This window comes from Nerophis ophidion, linkage group LG20 (assembly GCF_033978795.1).
Source record: "Nerophis ophidion isolate RoL-2023_Sa linkage group LG20, RoL_Noph_v1.0, whole genome shotgun sequence".
Lineage (NCBI taxonomy): Eukaryota > Metazoa > Chordata > Actinopteri > Syngnathiformes > Syngnathidae > Nerophis > Nerophis ophidion.
In genome coordinates, this window is record NC_084630.1 from 5,595,494 (window position 1) to 5,618,267 (window position 22,774).

At 43.9% G+C, this 22,774-nt stretch overlaps 1 protein-coding gene across 4 annotated transcripts in view; it reads right to left on the reverse strand.

Annotated features, from left to right (window-relative positions):
* Nucleotides 1–508: 508 nt before the first annotated feature.
* LOC133538675 (zinc finger protein 271-like) overlaps nt 509–22,774 on the reverse strand; it is a 31,211-nt gene continuing 8,945 nt past the window's right edge. For 3 of the 4 annotated variants that reach the window (XM_061880371.1, XM_061880370.1, XM_061880369.1), the window contains 5 exons: nt 17,480–18,405; nt 10,654–10,840; nt 10,489–10,572; nt 3,810–3,917; nt 509–2,181 (listed from right to left, as the gene is read on the reverse strand). In XM_061880371.1, the coding sequence (XP_061736355.1) occupies nt 1,496–2,181; nt 3,810–3,917; nt 10,489–10,572; nt 10,654–10,840; nt 17,480–18,405 (1,991 nt within the window). In that variant the 3' untranslated portion in view covers nt 509–1,495. The remainder of the gene's footprint in view (nt 2,182–3,809; nt 3,918–10,488; nt 10,573–10,653; nt 10,841–17,479; nt 18,406–22,774) is intronic. The other variant, XM_061880372.1, reaches the window with a different exon arrangement.

A 22,774-nucleotide genomic window follows, 5' to 3' on the forward strand; every position in this document is an offset into this window, starting at 1 on the left:
TTTATATATCAATGATGAAATATTAACATTGCAACACATGCCAATACGGCCTTTTTAGTTTACTAAATTGCAATTTTAAATTTCCCGCGAGGTGTCGTGTTGAAAACGTCGCGGTATGATGTTTGACGTTTGACGTCTCGGGTTGTAGCGGACATTATTTTCCAGCTCGATCCATACTATAAGTAGTCTGCTTTCATCGCATAATTACACAGTATTCTGGACATCTGTGTTGCTGAATCTTTTGCAATTTGTTCAATTAATAATGGAGACGTCAAAGTAGAAAGATGGAGGTGGGAAGCTTTTAGTCTTTAGCCACACAAACACACGGTGTTTCCTTGTTTAAAATTCCCAAAGGCGAAGCTTTACTATGGATCAGAGCGGTCAAGCGAACATGGATCCCGACCAAATGTCAACCAGCAGTTTTCGGTGAGAAAATTGTGGTAATAAGTCGCCTCCTACCAGCGACATCAGCGGAGCTTCCAGGAGCTCAACACACGTAGCCACACCCCTCCGACTTTAGGTACAATTTAATCTCACTAAAACACTAACACAACGGGCAGATAAGGGATTTTCCAGAATTATCATAGTAAATGTGTGCAATAACATCTGCAATCGCCTTTTTTTTTTTTTTAGTCCTTTACTCTCAATATCCTCATTCACAAATCTTTCATCCTCGCTCAAATTAATGGGTCGAAATAGCTCTTGCAGCTGGCGGCTCCCATTAAAAACAATGTGAGGACGTGAGGAGCCCTCACCCTTGTGATGTCATCGTCTGCTACTTCCGGTGAAGGCAAGGCTTTTTTATTAGCAACCAAAAGTTGCAAACTTTATCGTGGATGTTCTCTACTAAATCCATCCCATCCATCCTTTTCCTACCGCTTATTCCCTTTTGGGGTCGCGGGGGGTGCTGGCGCCTATCTCAGCTACAATCGGGCGGAAGGCGGTGTACACCCTGGACAAGTCGCCACCTCATCACAGGGCCAACACAGATAGACAGACAACATTCACACTCACATTCACACACTAGGGCCAAATTAGTGTTGCCAATCAACCTATCCCCAGGTGCATGTCTTTGGAAGTGGGAGGAAGCCGGAGTACCCGGAGGGAACCCACGCAGTCACGGGGAGAACATGCAAACTCCACACAGAAAGTTCCCGAGCCTGGATTTGAACCCAGGACTGCAGGAACTTCGTATTGTGAGGCAGACGCACTAACCCCTCTGCCACCGTGAAGCCCCTCTACTAAATCCTTTAAGCAAAAATATGTCAATATCGAGAAATGATCAAGTATGACACATAGAATGGACCTGCTATCCCCGTTTAAATAAGAAAATCTCATTTCAGTCGGCCTTTAAAGCTTGTATATTAAACGTTAAAGGAGCTTTTTGGATGTTTTAGTTCATAGAGCGACTTCCATTGGCTCCACTGTTAAATTGTGGTTGATGGGCAAATTCCCCCCAAAAAGTGCAGCTCCCTTTTAAAAAGATAAGTGTGGTTTATATAAATATGTCATCTTCATTTTTAACTGTGATGTTCATATTTACGGGGGAGCTATGGTCTGATAAGTCGTCCACGCTGAGGCCCGACTCCTCTTCCACGTGCTTCAGCCCGTGTTTACGCTTGTGAAGCCTGAGGCTCTGAGAGCGACTGAAGCCCCGCCCACACACGTCGCAGCTGTACGGCCTCTCGCCCGTGTGAAGCCTCACGTGGTTCTTGAGGCTGGAGGCCCGCGTGAACGTCTTGTCGCAGTCGGGGCAGTTGAGCTTTTCCCCGAAGTGCGTCTTCTCGTGCTCCCTCAGCCGTCCCGACTGGTTGAAGCTGCGGTCGCACATGGAGCAGTGGTAGGGCTTCTCCCCCGTGTGCGTCAGACGGTGTCGGTTCATGGCGCCCGAGTGGGCGAAGCACTTGCCGCACTCGGGACAGGAAAAGGGCTTCTCCCCCGTGTGGACCTTCTGGTGGCCTTTGAGCTGACCTTTCTGGGTGAACTGCTTGCCGCACAGAGAGCATTGATAGGGTTTCTCTCCCGAGTGGATGCGCATGTGGATTTGCAGCGCCGACATCTTGTGGCAGTCTCTCCCACAGAGGCCGCAGCAGAAAGCGCTGTGAGACTTCTTGTTGTTGCGCTGATCCTTCGCTGGTGATGTGGGAGACACCACCACCTGGTCGGGAAGCTGAGGAGGAGCTGCACAAACATCATAGAAGGGATGAGATGTGAAAGGAATAATGAAGACCACGATTAACATGCTACTTTTTATATTAATTCAATATTAAAGGCCTACTGAAAGCCACTACTAGCGACCACGCAGTCTGATAGTTTATATATCAAGGATGAAATATTAACATTGCAACACATGCCAATACGGCCGCTTTAGTTTACTAAATTACAATTTTGAATTTGCCGCATAGTTTCTTGTTGAAAACGTCCTGGGTTGTAGCGGACATACTAGCCCAGCACCACTTACGGCTAAAAGTCGTCTCTTTTCATCGCATACTTACACAGTATTCTGGACTCTGTGTTGCTGAATCTTTTGCAATTTGTTCAATTAATAATGGAGACTATAAAGAAGAATACGATTGGTGTTAAGTGTTGGATTGCAGCTGCCTTTGGCAACCGAAACACAGCCGGTGTTACCTCGTTTGTTGTGAAGCTTTAACACAGAGCGGTCATGCGAACATGTTTTTGGATGGGGAAATTGTGATATTAAGTCGGCTCTTACCGGAGACTTTTGCGGATTAAGCGACCTCCTTCTGCAGCTGTCAAAAAGGCAGCTGTGATCTTGGCTCCTCCATTGACTTCTCTCAGAGACACTGTCGGTCACCGCAGCCATCCGACTTTCAGGTATGACTTTATAATCTCACTAAAACACTATTAACACAATAACCAGATAAGGGATTTTCCAGAATTATCCTAGTAAATGTGTCTAATAACATCTGAATCGCTCACACTGCCATCGCCTTTTCTTTTTCTTTTTTTTAGTGCTTCACTCTAACTTTCCTCATCCGCAAATCTTTCATCCTCGCTCAAATTAATGGGGAAATTGTCGCTTTCTCGGTCCGAAGTGCAGTTGCTGCTGGTGGCTATGATTATAAACAATGTGAGGAAGTGAGGAGCCTTATAACCCGTGACGTCACGCGCACATCGTCTGCTACTTCCGGTACAGGCAAGCCTTCCTTATTAGCGACCAAAAGTTGCGAACTTTATCGTCGATGTTCTCTACTAAATCCTTTAAGCAAAAATATGTCAATATCGCGATATGATCAAGTATGACACACAGAATAGACCTGCTATTCCCGTTTAAATAAGACAATCTCATTTCAGTAGGCCTTTAAAGGCCTACTGAAACCCACTTCTGCCGACCATGCAGTCTGATAGTTTATATATCAATGATGAAATATTAACATTGCAACACATGCCAATACGGCCTTTTTAGTTTACTAAATTGGATTTTAAAGTTCACCCAAAGTATCCTGTTGAAAACGTCGCGGTATGATGACGTGTCCGCCTGACATCACGGATTGTAGCGGACATTTTGTTCCAGCCCGATCCCAGCTATAAGTCGTCTGCTTCAATCGCATAATTACACAGTATTCTGGACATCTGTGTTGCTGAATCTTTAGCAATTTGTTCAATTATAAATGGAGAAGTCAAAGTAGAAAGATTGAGGTGGAAAGCGGTGTATTGCGGCTGCCTTTAACAACACAAAGGTGAAGCTTTATTACGGAACAGAGCGGTCAAGCGAACATGGTTCCAGACCATATGTCAACCGGCAGGTTTCGGTGAGAAAATTGTGGTAATGAGTCGGCTCTTACCGTAGACACGAGCGGAGCTTGCGTCGTTCTTCTTGCACCTGTCAAAGAGGCAGCTGCGGACTCTTTTGCCTCCTCCGACCGGCTGCCCCCGAACGTGAGATGCTTCCACTGTGGAGGAGGGGGAAAAAAAAGCTCAGCCCGGCCCCAACGGCTGCCTTCGCTTTGACTCGTCGAGAAATGTGGTTTCCCTCAGAGACACTGGCGGTCACCACACCCGTGGCCACACCCCTCCAACTTTCAGGTACGACTATATAATCTCACTAAAACACTAGTAACACAATAAGCAGATAAGAAATTTTCCAAAATTATCCTAGTAAATGTGTCCAATAACATCTGAATCGCTCCCACTACCCTGTCTTTTTTTTTTTCTTCTCCTAGTCCTTCACTCTCACTTTCCTCATCCACAAATCTTTCATCCTCGCTCAAATTAATTAATGGGGAAATCGTTGCTTGCTTTCCGGGGGGGTGTCACCCACATCTGCGGTCCTCTCCAAGGTTTCTCATACTCATCTCATTTACATCCCATTGTGTTTTGAGTTTTTCCTTGCCCTTATGTGGGATCTGAACCGAAGATGTTGTTGTGGCTTGTGCAGCCCTTTGAGACACTTGTGATTTAGGGTTATATAAATAAACGTTGATTGAATAAACATTGAGTTTTTAACTAGCGGTTTTCATGACACATTTCAGCTAGCGATTAGCGCGTCAGTTGTCGGTTAGTAATTAAAATGCTCGTTTGTCAGATAGCAATTAATGTGCCAGTTATCAGTGATTAACACGCCAGTGGTCAGCTTGAGATTGGCGTGCAGACTGATGTCACAATTGTAAGTTAGCACTTAATGTAGCATTTGACAGCTAGCGATTAGCACAATAATTGTCAGCTAGCGATTAGTGTGCCATTTGTCAGGTAGCGAATAGCGTGCCACTTGTCGGCTAGTTATTAGTGCGCCAGTTGTCAGCTACCAATTAGTGGGCCAGTTGTCAGCTAGCGATTAATGCAACAGTTGTCAGCTAGCGATTAATGCACAAGTTGTCAGCTAGGGATTAGCACACCAATTGTGAGCTAGCAATTAGTGTGCGAGTTGTTAGCTATTAATTAGTGCGGCATTTGTCAGCTACCGACTAGCGTGCCACTTGTCGGCTAGTAATTAGTGCGCCAGTTATCAGCTGTTAGCTACCGACTAGCGTGCCACTTGTCAGCTAGTAATTAGTGCGCCAGTTGTCAGCTACCGATTAGCGTGCCAGGTATCAGCTAGTGATTAGTCTGCCAGTTGTCAGCCAGCAATTAGTGTGTTAGTTGTCAGCCAGCGATTAGTGTGCCAGTTGTAAGCTAGCGATTAGTGGGGCAGTTGTCAGCTAGCGATTAGTGGGGCAGTTGTCAGCTAGCGATTAGTGGGGCAGTTGTCAGCTAGCGATTAGTGGGGCAGTTGTCAGCTAGCGATTAGTGGGGCAGTTGTCAGCTAGCGATTAGTGGGGCAGTTGTCAGCTAGCGATTAGTGGGGCAGTTGTCAGCTAGCGATTAGTGGGGCAGTTGTCAGCTAGCGATTAGTGGGGCAGTTGTAAGCTAGCGATTAGTGGGGCAGTTGTCAGCTAGCGATTAGTGGGGCAGTTGTCAGCTAGCGATTAGTGGGGCAGTTGTAAGCTAGCGATTAGTGGGGCAGTTGTCAGCTAGCGATTAGTGTGGCAGTTGTCAGATAGCGATTAGTGTGGCAGTTGTCAGCAATTGACTAGCATGCCACTTGTCAGCTCGTAATTAGTGCGTCAGTTGTCAGCTGTCCGCTATCAATCAGCGTGCCAGGTGTCAGCTAGCGAATAATGCACCAGTTGTCAGATACCGATTAGTACGCCAGTTGTCAGCTAGCGATTAATGCACAAGTTGTCAGCTAGCGATTAGCACACTAATTGTGGGCTAGCAATTAGTGTGCCAGTTGTTAGCTATTAAATAGTGCGGCATTTGTCAGCTACCGACTAGCGTGCCACTTGTCGGCTAGTAATTAGTGCACCAGTTGTCAGATACCAATTAGCTTGCCAGGTGTCAGCTAGCGATTAGTGTGCCAGTTGTCAGCTACCGATTAGTGTGCCAGTTGTTAGCTAGCGATTAATGCACAAGTTGTCAGCTAGGGATTAGCAAACCAATTGTGAGCTAGCAATTAGTGTGCGAGTTGTTAGCTATTAATTAGTGCGGCATTTGTCAGCTACCGACTAGCGTGCCACTTGTCGGCTAGTAATTAGTGCGCCAGTTATCAGCTGTTAGCTACCGACTAGCGTGCCACTTGTCAGCTAGTAATTAGTGCGCCAGTTGTCAGCTACCAATTAGCGTGCCAGGTATCAGCTAGCGATTAGTCTGCCAGTTGTCAGCCAGCAATTAGTGTGTTAGTTGTCAGCTACCGATTAGTGGGGCAGTTGTCAGCTAGCGATTAGTGGGGCAGTTGTCAGCTAGCGATTAGTGGGGCAGTTGTCAGCCAGCGATTAGTGTGTTAGTTGTCAGCCAGCGATTAGTGTGCCAGTTGTAAGCTAGCGATTAGTGGGGCAGTTGTCAGCTAGCGATTAGTGGGGCAGTTGTCAGCTAGCGATTAGTGGGGCAGTTGTCAGCTAGCGATTAGTGGGGCAGTTGTCAGCTAGCGATTAGTGGGGCAGTTGTCAGCTAGCGATTAGTGGGGCAGTTGTCAGCTAGCGATTAGTGGGGCAGTTGTCAGCTAGCGATTAGTGGGGCAGTTGTCAGCTAGCGATTAGTGGGGCAGTTGTCAGCTAGCGATTAGTGGGGCAGTTGTCAGCTAGCGATTAGTGGGGCAGTTGTCAGCTAGCGATTAGTGGGGCAGTTGTCAGCTAGCGATTAGTGGGGCAGTTGTCAGCTAGCGATTAGTGGGGCAGTTGTCAGCTAGCGATTAGTGGGGCAGTTGTCAGCTAGCGATTAGTGGGGCAGTTGTCAGCTAGCGATTAGTGGGGCAGTTGTCAGCTAGCGATTAGTGGGGCAGTTGTCAGCTAGCAATTAGTGTGGCAGTTGTAAGCTAGCGATTAGTGGGGCAGTTGTCAGCTAGCGATTAGTGTGGCAGTTGTCAGCTAGCGATTAGTGTGGCAGTTGTCAGCAATTGACTAGCGTGCCACTTGTCAGCTCGTAATTAGTGCGTCAGTTGTCAGCTGTCCGCTATCAATCAGCGTGCCAGGTGTCAGCTAGCGAATAATGCACCAGTTGTCAGATACCGATTAGTACGCCAGTTGTCAGCTAGCGATTAATGCACAAGTTGTCAGCTAGCGATTAGCACACTAATTGTGGGCTAGCAATTAGTGTGCCAGTTGTTAGCTATTAAATAGTGCGGCATTTGTCAGCTACCGACTAGCGTGCCACTTGTCGGCTAGTAATTAGTGCACCAGTTGTCAGATACCAATTAGCTTGCCAGGTGTCAGCTAGCGATTAGTGTGCCAGTTGTTAGCTACCGATTAGTGTGCCAGTTGTCAGCTACCGATTAGTGTGCCAGTTGTTAGCTAGCGATTAGTGTGCCAGTCGTCAGCTAGCGATTAGTGGGGCAGTTGTCAGCTAGCGATTAGTGTGCCAGTTGTCAGCTACCAATTAGCTTACCAGGTGTCAGCTAGCGATTAGTGGGGCAGTTGTCAGCTAGCGATTAGTGTGGCAGTTGTTAGCTACCGATTAGTGTGCCAGTTGTCAGCTAGCGATTAGTGGGGCAGTTGTCAGCTAGCAATTAGTGTGGCAGTTGTCAACTAGCAATTAGTGTGGCAGTTGTCAGCTAGCGATTAGTGTGCCAGTTGTCAGCTACCAATTAGCTTACCAGGTGTCAGCTAGCGATTAGTGGGGCAGTTGTCAGCTAGCGATTAGTGTGGCAGTTGTTAGCTACCGATTAGTGTGCCAGTTGTCAGCTAGCGATTAGTGGGGCAGTTGTCAGCTAGCAATTAGTGTGGCAGTTGTCAACTAGCAATTAGTGTGGCAGTTGTCAGCAATTGACTAGCGTGCCACTTGTCAGCTCGTAATTAGTGCGCCAGTTGTCAGCTAGCGATTAGTGCGCCAGTTGTCAGATAGCGATTAGTGCAACAGTTGTCAGATAGCGATTAATGCACAAGTTGTCAGCTAGTGATTAGTGGAGCAGTTGTCAGCTAGCGATTAGCACACTAATTGTGGGCTAGCAATTAGTGTGCCTGTTGTTAGCTATTAAATAGTGCGGCATTTGTCAGCTACCGACTAGCGTGCCACTTGTCGGCTAGTAATTAGTGCACCAGTTGTCAGATACCAATTAGCTTGCCAGGTGTCAGCTAGCGATTAGTGTGCCAGTTGTTAGCTACCGATTAGTGTGCCAGTTGTCAGCTACCGATTAGTGTGCCAGTTGTTAGCTAGCGATTAGTGTGCCAGTTGTCAGCTAGCGATTAGTGGGGCAGTTGTCAGCTAGCGATTAGTGGGGCAGTTGTTAGCTACCGATTAGTGTGCCAGTTGTCAGCTACCAATTAGCTTGCCAGGTGTCAGCTAGCGATTAGTGGGGCAGTTGTCAGCTAGCGATTAGTGTGGCAGTTGTTAGCTAGCGATTAGTGGGGCAGTTGTCAGCTAGCGATTAGTGGGGCAGTTGTCAGCTAGCGATTAGTGTGGCAGTTGTCAGCTAGCGATTAGTGGGGCAGTTGTCAGCTAGCGATTAGTGGGGCAGTTGTCAGCTAGCGATTAGTGGGGCAGTTGTCAGCTAGCGATTAGTGTGGCAGTTGTCAGCTAGCGATTAGTGTGGCAGTTGTCAGCAATTGACTAGCGTGCCAGTTGTCAGATAGCGATTAGTGAGCCAGTTGTCAGATAGCGATTAGTGCGCCAGTTGTCAGATAGCGATTAGTGCGCCAGTTGTCAGCTAGCGATTAATGCACCAGTTTTCAGCTAGTTATTAGTGGGGCAGTTGTCAGCTGTCTGCTACCAATTAGCATGCCAAGTGTCAGCTAGCGATTAATGCACCAGTTGTCAGCTAACGATTTGCGTGCTAGTTGTCAGCTAGCGATTAGCAGCACTATACTCTTTTATTTGAATAGCACTGTAAAATAACAAGGTACCTTTAGGACCAGTTAAGTTAAAGGCCTACTGAAAGCCACTACTAGCGACCACGCAGTCTGATAGTTTATATATCAATGATGAAATATTAACATTGCAACACATGCCAATACGGCCGCTTTAGTTTACTAAATTGCAATTTTGAATTTCCCGCGAGGTATCCTGTTGAAAACGTTGTGGAATGATGACGCTTATGTTGACGTGTGCTTGTGATGTTATTGGTTGGAGTGGACATGTTCGCCCAGCACCACTCACAGCTAAAAGTAGTCTGTTTTTATCGCATAATTACACAGTATTTTGGACATCTGTGTTGCTGAATCTTTTGCAATTTGTTCAATTAATAATGGAGACGTCAAAGAAGAATGCTGTTGGTGGAAAGCGGTGGATTGCAGCTGCCTTTAGCAACCGAAACACAGCCGGTGTTTGTTTGTTTGTTGTGAAGCTTTAACACGGAGCGGTCAAGCGAACATGTTTCTCTACGTCAACCAGCAAGTTTTTGGATGGGAAAATGTTGACATTAAGTCGGCTCTTACCAGAGACTTTAGCGGATTAAGCGACCTCCTCCTGCAGCTGTCAAAAAGGCAGCTGTGATCTTGGCTCCTCCATTGACTCCTCTCAGAGACACTGTCGGTCACCGCAGCCATCCGACTTTCAGGTATAATAATAATAATAATAATAATGGATTAGATTTATATCGCGCTTTTCTATTGTTAGATACTCAAAGCGCTCACAATGAAGTGGGAACCCATCATTCATTCACACATGGTGGTGGTAAGCTACATTTGTAGCCACAGCTGCCCTGGGGTAGACTGACGGAAGCGTGGCTGCCAGTTTGCGCCTACGGCCACTCCGACCACCACCAATCATTCACTCATCATTCATTCACCAGTGTGAGCGGCACCGGGGGCAAAAGGTGAAGTGTCCTGCCCAAAGACACAACGGCAGCGATTTGGGTGTTAATAGGTGGGAAGCGAACCTGCAACCCTCAGGTTTCTGGCACGGCCGCTCTACCCACTACGCCATGCCGCCCCCAAAGCATGACCCTACAATGTCACTAAAACACTATTAACACAATAAGCAGATAAGGGATTTTCCAGAATCATCCTAGAAAATGTGTTTAATAACATCTGAATCGCTCCAAACTGCCGTCGACAGAGCGTCGCCTTTTCTTTCCTTTTTTTTTTTTTTTTAGTGCTTCACTCTAACTTTCCTCATCCACGAAACGTTCATCCTCGCTCAAATTAATGGGGAAATTGTCGCTTTCTTGGTCCTGATACCTCTTGCTGCTGGTGGCCATGATTATAAACAATGTGAGGATGTGAAGAGCCATACAACCCGTGACGTCACGCGCACATCGTCTGCTACTTCCGGTACAGGCAAGGCTTTTTTATTAGCGACCAAAAGTTGCAAACTTTATCGTCGATGTTCTCTACTAAATCCTTTCAGCAAAAATATGGCAATATCGCGAAATGATCAAGTATGACACATAGAATGGACCTGCTATGCCCGTTTAAATAAGAAAATCTCATTTCAGTAGGCCTTTAAAAGTCAATTTTATACAGTATGTACATCACCTTTTTCAACATAATGTTGTGGTGTTTAGATGCAGATTATAAATAAAAATAGAAGGAAACATGCAAAACAGATGCTTACTCTCGACCAGATCCTCTACTTCCTCCTTTTTCACCGCAACTACACTATTTGTCTCAGCGGAACACTTCGGGGCCGAAGCTTCATCTAAATGTTGGAGAAAGACAACAAATGTGAGTCCAGAACACCATTTGGAGATGTAAACACGCCATGTCTGCACGTACGTACCACACAGAGGAGACTCCTCCTCCTCCTCTTTCACGACGACGTTCATGAGCGGACTGGAGGGCTCCTGCTCCGCCTCTTCAGAGTCATTTCCATCTCGGGCTGCTCGGTCACAGCTGATGTCCTCAGAAGACGAGGAGGACGACGAGGCGGAGGTCTCCACGCTGGCCGTAGCTTGATTGGCAGGCAGCTAAAAACACAGGCGTGATTCACTCAGTGTGTGGAAGTCATTGATAACAATCTGATACTTATGACTGACACTTATTGCAAATATTCAAAGACCACTGCTATCCATTTGTGCTGTAATTTTGTTTTGCTTGTGCCGTTAGTTTTTAACAAGTGATGTCATCCAGCTCCCTGGACTTGTAACATTCTTTATACTACAATTTTTTTTTTTTTTGTCCAATCGTTATAGTTTTTATGTTAATGTCTTACAGTCTTTACGGTATTAACGTTTTATTGTTTTAATGGTATTAAAATTTTATTATTCGTAACCAGCCTCATAATATAAATAAATATAATACTAAGACATCACTATTCTGCAGCGCAAACATTGCAAAAAAAAAAATGGACAAGTTTGGGGAGATTTTGACAAGGCTGGGGGGGGCTGGTTATGAATAATAATATGTTAATTAAAGCTACAAACAGCGTTGGTCGGGTCCGCCTTCGGCTGCTGTCCCCGAGACCCACGGCCGGATAAGCGGTGGAAGACGCCTTGGAGCCACTATTTTGAGAATCCAATGCATTGTGAAAGTAATGCAGTTGTTGTATTGAAGTGAAAATATCAAACTTCCTGTTGATTTTTGCTAAAGTATGTTAATTATTCAAATGTAGGTCTAAGTGAGACCTACATAGTGTTTTTTGTTTCATGTCTCTCTGACATTCCTATCGGAAGTTACAAGCAGTTTTGTCTGTGTTTTCTTCCTAGGAGCAGTTTGTCCGTGTTGTATTCCTAGGGGGGGGCGGTAGAGCGCAGTTTTGAGTTTTGAGGTTAGGTTTTTTCATCAGATCGCAATTTTTGCCAGACCTGATGTGTGTGTCAAGTTTGGTGAGTTTAGAAGCATTTTAAGGGGGTCAAATAACAGCTCAAAGAGGCAAAAAATACATTTTTTAGAAGACTTTGCACAGGGGTTCTTTGAAGGCGCGTAAAATCAAAACCTGAGAACTTATCAAAACTCTGTTCTATACTTTTAATCAGAAGGGTTCAATCTCTCTCCTGTGCGAGTTTGAAGCCAAAACAACAAACGCACTCAGAGGAGATGTTTGAAGAAAGGTGACCGGTTTTTACAAAACTTTTGTTTTGAAGGAGGGATTGCAAACTTCCTGTTGATTTTTGTTGGGGGTTGTCAATCTATGAAATGTAGGTCTAAGCAAGACCTACATAGAGGTTTTTGTTTCATGTCTCTCCGACATTCTTACCGGAAGTTACAAGCAATTTTGTCTTTGTTTTCTTCCTAGGAGCAGTTTTTTCAGTGTTTTATTCAAAAATAGAGCTAGAGCGCAATTTTGAGTTTTGGGGTTTGGTTTTTTCATTAGATCGCAATATTTGCCAGTCCTTATGTGTGCGCCAAGTTTGGTGACTTTTGAAGCATTTTAAAAGGGGTCAAATTACAGCTCAAAGAGGCAAAAATTGCATTTTTTGCGAACATTTTATTTTGAAGGGGTTTTTGCCAACACAGACCTGTAGATTTCTGCTGAAAGAAGTGAGTGTATGAAAATTGGGTCTAAGTCAGACCTACATAGGAGTTTTTGTTTCATGTCGCTATGACATTCCTAACAGAAGTTACATGCAGTTTTGTCTGTAATTTTTTTCCTAGGGGGCGCTAGAGCGCAATTTTCATTTTGGGGGATTGGTTGCTTAATATGTTGGGAAGGTTTGCTATACCGACGTGTGTGTCAAATTTGGTGAGTTTTGAAGCATGTTAAGGGGGTCAAATTACAGCGCGTAGGTGCGGAATAATAATAAAACACAGCAGTTTCAATAGGGTCCTTGGCCCATGGCAAAGGACTCCTGTGGAGACCCTAATTAATAACATAAAAACTATAATAGACAAAATTAATTTTGCAGCAAAAACGAATGGGACATGATGCAAAGGGCTGGTTATGAATGACAACATGTAAATAACACAAAAACTAAAATAGTTAGACATCAAAAATGTGCTGCACACACGTAGCACAAACAAATGGGACAAGTTCAGGGGAGATTTTAACATGGTTGGAGGTTAGTTATGAATAACAACACCTTTATAACCTAAAAACCATAATAGACAAAATACATTTTGCAGCACAAAAAAATGGGACAAGATGCAAAGGGCTGGTTATGAATCACACAATGTTAGTAACATAGGAATTATAATTGTAAGACCAAAAAAATGCAGCAAAAACAAATGTAAATTGGGAGCTTTTGACACGATCGGGGGTCTGTTATGACTAATAATGCGTTATATATAATATAAAACTTATAAAACATGACCATAAAGTTTAAAAAAATATGTGCAGCACAAACGAATGGGACGAGTTTGGGGGGGCTGTATGACGTCACTATTTTAAAAATGTATTTAAAAACTGTAACAGTACAAACTAATTGTTTTACAGGACAAATCAGCACAAAAGTAGCACAAACAAATGGCAGTGGTCATTTCATTTCACTTATTTTATTTTATTTGCAATTATAAGGGGGGCCAAGGTCACACAGGTTAATCCTGTGCCTCAGGCACCACCCAGCAGCAACCAGAAGAGGCACTGTTGATTCCGTAGCCTTATTGTGCGCAGTAACAACACTGGCATTGAAACAAGAGATCAGAAAATTCTGTCCTCAAACATTTTAAACAATTACTAAATTTGACCCAAATTTACAACACTGAATATAGACAACCCTTCATTATTTACAAGACACCTTTTTTTGATATAACAAGTTTTGAATATTAGTGAAATAACCGAGAGATTACAAAAAAAGGGGATAAATCTTTTTTTTTAGCTGCTAGATATTACTTTTAATTTTACATTATACATCTTCTTTTGTGGTTTGCTAACATTTGAGACAGGTTTTTATGAGGCTGCATCTCTCAGGGCACAGGTTTGTGATGTGTGTGAGTGACAGAAAAAACACTCTGACTCACTTGGAGAAAAGTCATTTGGCATCACCCTTTGGGTTGCTAGTAGACCACAGAACTTGTCTCCAGAAGGTCTTTGCCCATGTGATGTCGGATGAAACAATAATTGAGCTGTTTGGTCACAATGCCCAGCAATATGTTTGGAGGAGAAAAGATGAGGCCTTTAATCCCAAGAAAACCATCCCCACCCTCAAGCATGGTGGTGATAGTATTATGCTCTGGGCCTGTTTTGCTGCCAATGTAACTGGTGCTTTACAGAGAGTAAACGGGACAATGAAAACGAAGGATTAACTCCAAATTCTTCAGGACAACCTAAGGTGGAGTTTTGGCCGCAGTTGGGTGTTCCAACAGGACATTGACCCCAAACACACCTCAAAAGTGGTAAAGGAATGGCTAAATCAGGCTAGAATGAAGGTTTTAGAATAGCTATCCCAAAGTCCTGACTTAAACGTGTAGACAATGCTGAAGAAACAAGTCTATGTCAGAAAACCGACACATTTTGCTGAACTGCACCTATTTAGTCAAGAGGAGTGGTCAAAAATTCAACTAAAAGCTTGTGGATGTCTACCAAAAGCGCTTTATGGCAGTGAAACTTGCCAAGGGACATGTAAGCAAATATTAACATTGCTGTATGTATACTTTTGACCCAGCAGATTTGCTCACATTTTCAGTAGACCCATAATAAATTCATAAAAAGAACCATACTTTATGAATATTTTTTGTGACCAGCAAGTACGTTTTCTAATAACTCTAACACAAACAAATTAACTCAAGACAGCCATGACATTATGTTCTTTACAAGTGTATGTAAACTTTTGACCAAGACTGTGTGTTAGTTAGTATTAGAGCATGTTAATAGGTACACACCTCAGTGTCATAAAGGTATATTTAGGTATTTCACGAATGCTGAAAGCATGCGATTCTTAGCATGTTAGCATAGTAGTGTGGATAAGCTAACTTTTTGAGCGTATTTTGCACCTTTTTTTTGTTACTTGACGCTACCTAGCCAGTGCCCTTACTAAAATTTTATTTACTAGTTCTTGAGGGTGCATGGGAGTTTGCCCAACCAGTCTACATGTGCTTTGTGGACTTGGAGAAGGCATTCGACCGTGTCCCTCGGGAAGTCCTGTGGGGAGTGCTCAGAGAGTATGGGGTATCGGACTGTCTTATTGTGGCGGTCCACTCCCTGTATGATCAGTGTCAGAACTTGGTCCGCATTGCCGGCAGTAAGTCGAACACATTTCCAGTGAGGGTTGGACTCCGCCAAGGCTGTCCTTTGTCACCGATTCTGTTCATAACTTTTATGGACAGAATTTCTAGGCGCAGTCAAGGCGTTGAGGGGTTCCGGTTTGGTGACCGCAGGATTAGGTCTCTGCTTTTTGCAGATGATGTGGTCCTGATGGCTTCATCTGACCGGGATCTTCAGCTCTCGCTGGATCGGTTCGCAGCCGAGTGTGAAGCGACCGGAATGAGAATCAGCACCTCCAAGTCCGAGTCCATGGTTCTCGCCCGGAAAAGGGTGGAATGCCATCTCCGGGTTGGGGAGGAGACCCTGCCCCAAGTGGAGGAGTTCAAGTACCTAGGAGTCTTGTTCACGAGTGAGGGAAGAGTGGATCGTGAGATCGACAGGCGGATCGGTGCGGCGTCTTCAGTAATGCGGACGTTGTACCGATCCGTTGTGGTAAAGAAGGAGCTGAGCCGGAAGGCAAAGCTCTCAATTTACCGGTCGATCTACGTTCCCATCCTCACCTATGGTCATGAGCTTTGGGTCATGACCGAAAGGATAAGATCACGGGTACAAGCGGCCCAAATTAGTTTCCAGGTCTCTCCCTTAGAGATAGGGTGAGAAGCTCTGCCATCCGGGAGGAACTCAAAGTAAAGCCGCTGCTCCTTCACATCGAGAGGAGCCAGATGAGGTGGTTCGGGCATCTGGTCAGGATGCCACCCGAACGCCTCCCTAGGGAGGTGTTTAGGGCACGTCCAACCGGTAGGAGGCCACGGGGAAGACCCAGTACACGTTGGGAAGACTATGTCTCCCGGCTGGCCTGGGAACGCCTCGGGATCCCCCGGGAAGAGCTAGACGAAGTGGCTGCGGAGAGGGAAGTCTGGGCTTCCCTGCTTAGGCTGTTGCACCCGCGACCCGACCTCGGATAAGCGGAAGATGATGGATGGATGGATGAAAAAAAATCTATATATTGTACTGGATTTGAAGGTGAAAACTAGAGATGTCAGATAATGGCTATTTTGCCGATATCCCGATATTGTCAAACTCTTAATTACCAAGTCTGATATCAACCGATACTGATATTTGCAGTCGTGGAATTAACACATTATTATGCCTAATTTTGTTGTGATGCCCCGCTGGATGCATTAAACAATGTAACAAGGTTTTCCAAAATAAATCAACTCAAGTTATGGAAAAAAATGCCAACATGGCACTGCCATATTTATTATTGAAGTCGCAAAGTGCATTATTTTTTTAACATGCCTCAAAACAGCAGCTTGGAATTTGGGAGATGCTCTCCCTGAGAGAGCATGAGGAGGTTGAGGTGAGCGGGGTTGAGTTGGGGGTGGGTAAGGGGTAGCGGGGGGTGTATATTGTAGCGTCCCGGAAGAGTTAGTGCTGCAAGGGTTACTGGGTATTTGTTCTGTTGTGTTTATGTTGTGTTACGGTGCGGATGTTTTCACAAAATGTGTTTGTCATTCTTGTTTGGTGTGGGTTCACAATGTGGCGCATGTTTGTAACAGTCTTAAAGTTGTTTATACGACCACCCTCAGTTTGACCTGTATAGCTGTTGACCAAGTATGCATTGCATTCACTTGTGTGTGTGATAAGCCGTAGATATTATGTGATTGGACCGGCACGCAAATGCAGTGCCTTTAAGGCACGCCCCCAATATTGTTGTCTGGGTGGAAATCGGGAGAAATTCGGGAGAATGGTTGCCCCGGGAGATTTTCGGGAGTGGCACTGAAATTCGGGAGTCTCCGGGGAAAATCGGGAGGGTTGGCAAGTATGACTGGGAGACGCAACTTCTCTGTACCTCTCCTTATGTCCGTGTACCACTCCATTTAGCGATATTACATTTTAAAGCATTTATTGGCCGATAACATCGGCAGTCTGATATTATCGAACATCTCTAGCAATTTTCCCTCCAATTGTTCATTTGTGTGAGCGAACGCCAAAACTCCTTGAGCATTCAGTGGCGCACATGTAAGCGACGGCAGACGTGCACACTGTTATGCACTTATCTTTTTATTCGATTTTGTGCGCGGCCTAGATTTACCGTGCGCAGAGGACGCGTGAGCAGTGTGCAATTGCACAGGCGCCTACCTTACGGGGAAGGTTGATCTCTAGTGAAAACTACCAAGTTGGCCCCACAACCTTTAATTTGTCAGTCTGTGGCCCTCAGTGGAGAAAGTTTGGGCACCCCTTTTGTAGTCCATTTGCTAGTCTGCATGTGCATAAAACACGGTTAACAAATAAAAGGCTTGCAACTATGAATTGGTTCTAATCATTCACATAAAAGAGCCGTTCAAAAGACAAGAGTCATTCGCAAATGTCACATCTCCAAAAAATGTTGGTTTTAAATCGTTCAATATTCGGGTCAATAGAGTAATTGATTTACTAATTTGACGTCATGGTGGATAGACAATCAAATTCCTCTCTACTTAACACAGTGAGAAACAGGTTGAACATCTTAGTGCTGTGTCAACACCTCAGAGCTGATGTCAGTCGCTTCCCTCTGTGACGATTCGCCGGCGGCAGTTTGAACCTCTCCATTCTTGCTCTGCGTGCAGGACTTTTTGTGGTTCCTGAGGGTTCCAGCCAGCGAGAAGTGTCTGCCACAATCCGCGCAGGTATACGGCTTTTCCCCCGTGTGGATCCTGGTGTGCCTCCGGAGCTCCCCGGGCGCCACGAAGGACTTGTCGCACTGCGTGCAGCTGTACGGTTTCTCCCCTCTGTGAGTCCGCATGTGAGTGGTCAGCGTCCACTGCTGCGCAAAGGTCTTTCCGCAGTCCGAGCAGTGGTAGGGCGTGATTCCCGTGTGCAGGCGCTCGTGTCTCACCAGCGTGCCGGACAACGCGAACTTCTTGTCGCAGAAGTTGCACTGATACGGCCTCTCGCCGGTGTGAGTCCTCTGGTGGTCCCTCAGCTCGGCGGCCGAGTTGCAGCTCTTGTCGCAGTCCGAGCACGGGAACTTCTTCCTGATGAAGCCGGCGACCACCTCGGAGTGCATGGCGTCCAGGTGCGTCTTGAGGTGCCAGTGGCGAGAGAAGCTCTTCAGACAGATGGAACAGTGGTACGGTCTCTCGCCGGTGTGAGTCCTCCTGTGGAGCCTAAGTTCACCCTGGCTGGCGAACCGCTTCTCGCAAAAAGTGCAGGCGAAGGGTTTCTCTCCCGTGTGAATCCTTTGGTGGATCATGAGCAGACCCTTTTCGGGAAATCTCTTGTTGCACACGGAGCACGGGAAAGGTCTTTCTCCAGAGTGAGTGCGCAGGTGACGCTGGAGTTTGGAAGCATACGGAAAGACTTTACCGCACACGGAGCAGCGATGGAAGGAGGGGGGCTTTTCATTCTCGCTCTGGTCGAATGCATTGGAGAGGGTTTCTGCCGCTCCTCCTCCTGGAGAGTCTCTCTCTCCTAGGTCAACAGAAAGACATGTTACTGGAGAAAACACATGCAGTGCATCGGTTGGAAAAGTATACATTTTTTTCTACATTTTCTCACGTTACAGCCTTGTTCCAAAAATCCTTGAATCCTTAAAATTCAACAGACAATGAAAATGTGAAAAGTTGCTAATTTTAATAAATGTGCTAATTTATTAAATAATAAATATGCAGCAATGTACAGAAACATCCTGGATGACACCAGCGCTTCCCATCCAACCTGATGGAGATTGAGAGGGGCTGCAAAACTGCCCAAAGATAGGTGTGCCAATTCAAAAAGACTTGAGGCTCTAATGGAGTGAAGTCAATTATATTTATATAGCGCTTTTCTCTAGTGACTCAAAGCGCTTTACATAGTGAAACCCAATATCTAAGTTACATTTAAACCAGTGTGGGTGGCACTGGGAGCAGGTGGGTAAAGTGTCTTTCCCAAGGACACAACGGCAGTAACTAGAATGGTGGAAGCGGGTATCGAACCTGCAACCCTCAAGTTGCTGGCACGGCCACTCTACCAACCGAGCTATGCCGCCCCCCAAAGGTGCGTCAACAAAGTATTTAGCAAAAGCCGTCAATACTTATGTACATGTGATTTTCTAGTTTTTGTTTTATAATAAATTTGTAAAACAAAATTTACAGAAATGTTTTTCACATTGTCATTATGGGGGTTTGAGTGTAGATTTTTGGGGACAAAATGTGTTTATCTATTTCGGAATAACGCTGTAACATAAAATGTGGAAAAAGTGAAGCGCTGTAGCTAAATCCACAACATACATTTTTTACAATATATTCTCAAATAAAATGATAAAACCTTAAGACATTTTTTAGGGTGATTTTATTGTTATTAAGATGTTATTTGCCTTCTTGTAATTGTATTCATCTGTTAAGCACTTTGACTTGCTTATGTATGAATTGTGCTCTATAAATAATCTTGCCTTGGTTTTGGGCCGTCATTAACAAATGCAGTTAATTAAAAAAATACTGCATCAAAACAGAGTAATCACATAATTTATTTTGATCGTACATTCTCCTTTGCCTTAAGGTTGTTATACCGTCAGCGATCAGGTCAATGCATAAGACATTCTGACAATTACATTTGCATGTCGGGTCAAAATATAGTTGTCTAATTTTTAAGTTAAGTTAAATTAGGCAAACAAGTAATTAATTGTGATTAATCAAAAATCAGCTGTGAGATGGTCTTTTTGAGTATGGGGAACTATCTATTTTCCCATGACTAAAAAAAGGACGATAATGAATCAAAACAAACCAGAGAAGAAATCCAATCATATTTAATTTTGTCTTTTGGCAGGTGGGACAAGTTATGGATATACACAATCATATTTGCATTTGATTATATATAAAACTCACAATAATGTTACTGTGAAATGTACTTATTGATATATCCATGGAAAGCAGGTCTTGTTGTGAATTTAGTTTTTGAGATGCTCTTCATCAAAGTGGCTTCAGGACAACTTCAAAGATGCGTTATACTTGATACTTTTTAATTTAGCTGACAAATTGTACTGTGATTTCAGTCGACTAAAATTTTCTAAAGCAGCAAAAAGTAACTTCACAACCTTGATAAAATATTTGTATAACTTTTGGGATGATAAATAGACTTACAAGTAGTTGAATGACACCCCTCTATTCACCTGAGAGGTCTGTATCGCTCTTGCTAGCACTTAGCAACTTTGAATAAAAACAGAAATGTGCTGAAATGCCTTATGGCAGTGTTTTTCAACCACTGTGCCGAGGCATACTAATGTGCCGTGGGAGATTATCTAATTTCACGTATTTGGGTTAAAAACCTTTTTTGCAAACCAGTAATTATTGTCTGCAAATGATGTGTTGTTGTTGAGTGTTTAGAGCTCGGCAGAGTAACCGTGTAATACTCCTCCATATCGGTAGGTGGCTTTGTAAATCCAGGTAAAAAGGTGTCTTACGCTTAAACCAAAAACAAACAAAAGGTGAGTGGGCTTAAGAAAAGGCATTAAAGCTTAGGGAAGGCTATGCAGAACAAAAGTAAAACTGAACTGGCTACAAAGTAAACAAAAACAGAATGCTGGACGACAGCAAAGACTTACTGAGGAGCAAAGACGGCGTTTACAATGTACATCCAAACATGACATGACAATCAACAATGTCCCCACAAAGAAGGATAAAAAGAACTGAAATATTCTCGATTGCTAAAACAAAGTAAATGCGGGAAATATAAGACATGAAACTGTTACAGGAAAATACCAATAAAAGAGAAAAAGCCACCAAAATAGGAGCACAAGACTAGAACTAAAACACTACACAGGAAAACAGCAAAAAAGTCCAAATAAGTCAGGGTGTGATGTGACAGGTGGTGACAGAACACCTACTTTGAGTCAAGAGCTATATTGCTGCATGCTTGGTTATGCTTTAAAGTCATATCCAACAATTGCGACAATGACTTTTAACTATCAACTGAGTTTATGATTTCTGCTGGTGGTGTGCATCCGGATTTTTTCAACTTAAAAAATGTGCCTTGGCTCAAAAAAGGTTGAAAAACACTGCCTTATGGCATACGTCACACCCCCTTGTCCCCATTTGTTACAAAGACAGAAGTGGATGCGAATGTGCCTGTGCAATTATTGCTATCATGGGAAAAGCTGAAAAACAACAAAAAAAACAAAAAAAAACTTTTGTCTGAAAAGATAAAAAGAACAATCAACACTGGACTGGCTTTCACTCACTGGCGTGAGCTCAAAGACAAGGAGGGACTTTCGACCGATGTTCCCTTGGCTCTATTTCTGCTTTACTTGTAAGTAACTTTCATTGCTCAGATCAAAATGCTAATGCTAGCGATCGGAAAATTGGGTAGTAGCAATAAATAGCCACCAGCAAAGCTGTATACAAGAAGGGCATGAGCAGACTCTTTTTTCCTGAGAAAGCTAAGGTCCTTTAATGTGCGCAGAAAGCTGTTGGAGATCTTTTTTCAGTCTGTTGTGGCCAGTGCCCTGTACTTTCCTGTGGTTTGTTGGGGGAGCAGCACCAGCAAAAGGGACTTAAACCTGGTTGACAAACTGATCCGGAAAACCGGCCAAACTATTGGCACGCAGTCGGAGGCGTTTGTGTCAGTGAGGGACAGGAGGACACTGGACAAACTGCTCGCCGTCATGGACAATCCTGCCCACCCACTCCACCAGACAATGGAGGAAGAGCTGAGCTCATACACAAACAGGCTCCTTCAGCTTCGTTCCCACAGTGTGCGATTCAAGAACTCCTTTCAGCTTGGTAATCACTCGCCATACAGCAATAAATTATATTTGTCTATACCTGACCGCTTCTATGTTAGCTACCTCTCTTTGTTTTGTAATGTAAACTTTCTTCTCTCTATTTTATGCTGCCCTTTATTATTCTGCAGCTGTTACATGTACTGTAATATTGTACATGGTATTTGGGATTTGTTATATATAACACCATATAAAAATATGCCATGTTATATACTGTATGTATAAAATGTAAATATTACATATGTTATATTTTATATTGCTACTATGGTACATTTTTAGTATATATTTTAAACCTTTTGCTTTCGCTCTCTTTTTGTGCCTTTGTGTGCATTATCCTTTCCCTCCTTACCCTTTCCATCCTTTGTAACTGAGCAACTGTGTGGAACAATTTCCCTTGTGGTTCAATAAAGTTTGTCTAAGTGTAAGTTGCTAGTTCACAGTTCCACACGGACATGACCAGACAGACAACAAACTTAAAAGTACTTAAAGAAAAAACAATGCAATGACTGCAAACAGCAAATATAAACTCTGAGTAAAATACATAGCTTGCGACTGTGGAAAGATCAGTCATACTGAATCATTGCGGTATTATCGTGTCAGTTTGTATGTACGTGGCAGTAGTTTCTCTTGATTTACAACGTTTTGCGCTGGTCCTCATGGGAAATGTGGTCTTCAGGCAAAACACTACCGCTTTGGTCCACTGGCGGCGCAAAAAACAACCAAAACTGTGAAATGACTGAAGTGGGACTTTAAGTAAATTAGTTGTCTAAAAGTAAATAAATTTGGATGACTAAACCCCATTTTCGTCCAAAGTGAACTAAAAACTGCTGTCAAAATTAACACAGTAGATTAATTCGTTTTTTGTTTAAATTTGATTTTGACAGCAATTTGATATGTGTGACAGCTTCTTTCCCAAAGCTGTCACCATGTTGAACTCTGACTTATAATAATAATAATTCACCCCTAATAGCCTACTGTGCAATACGTCCGACACTGATTGTTATTTATTACTTCGGTACTCTTGTCATGGTTTGTATACTGTACAGTATTTTGTATTTCTATAGTGTTTTGTATATTGTACAGGAT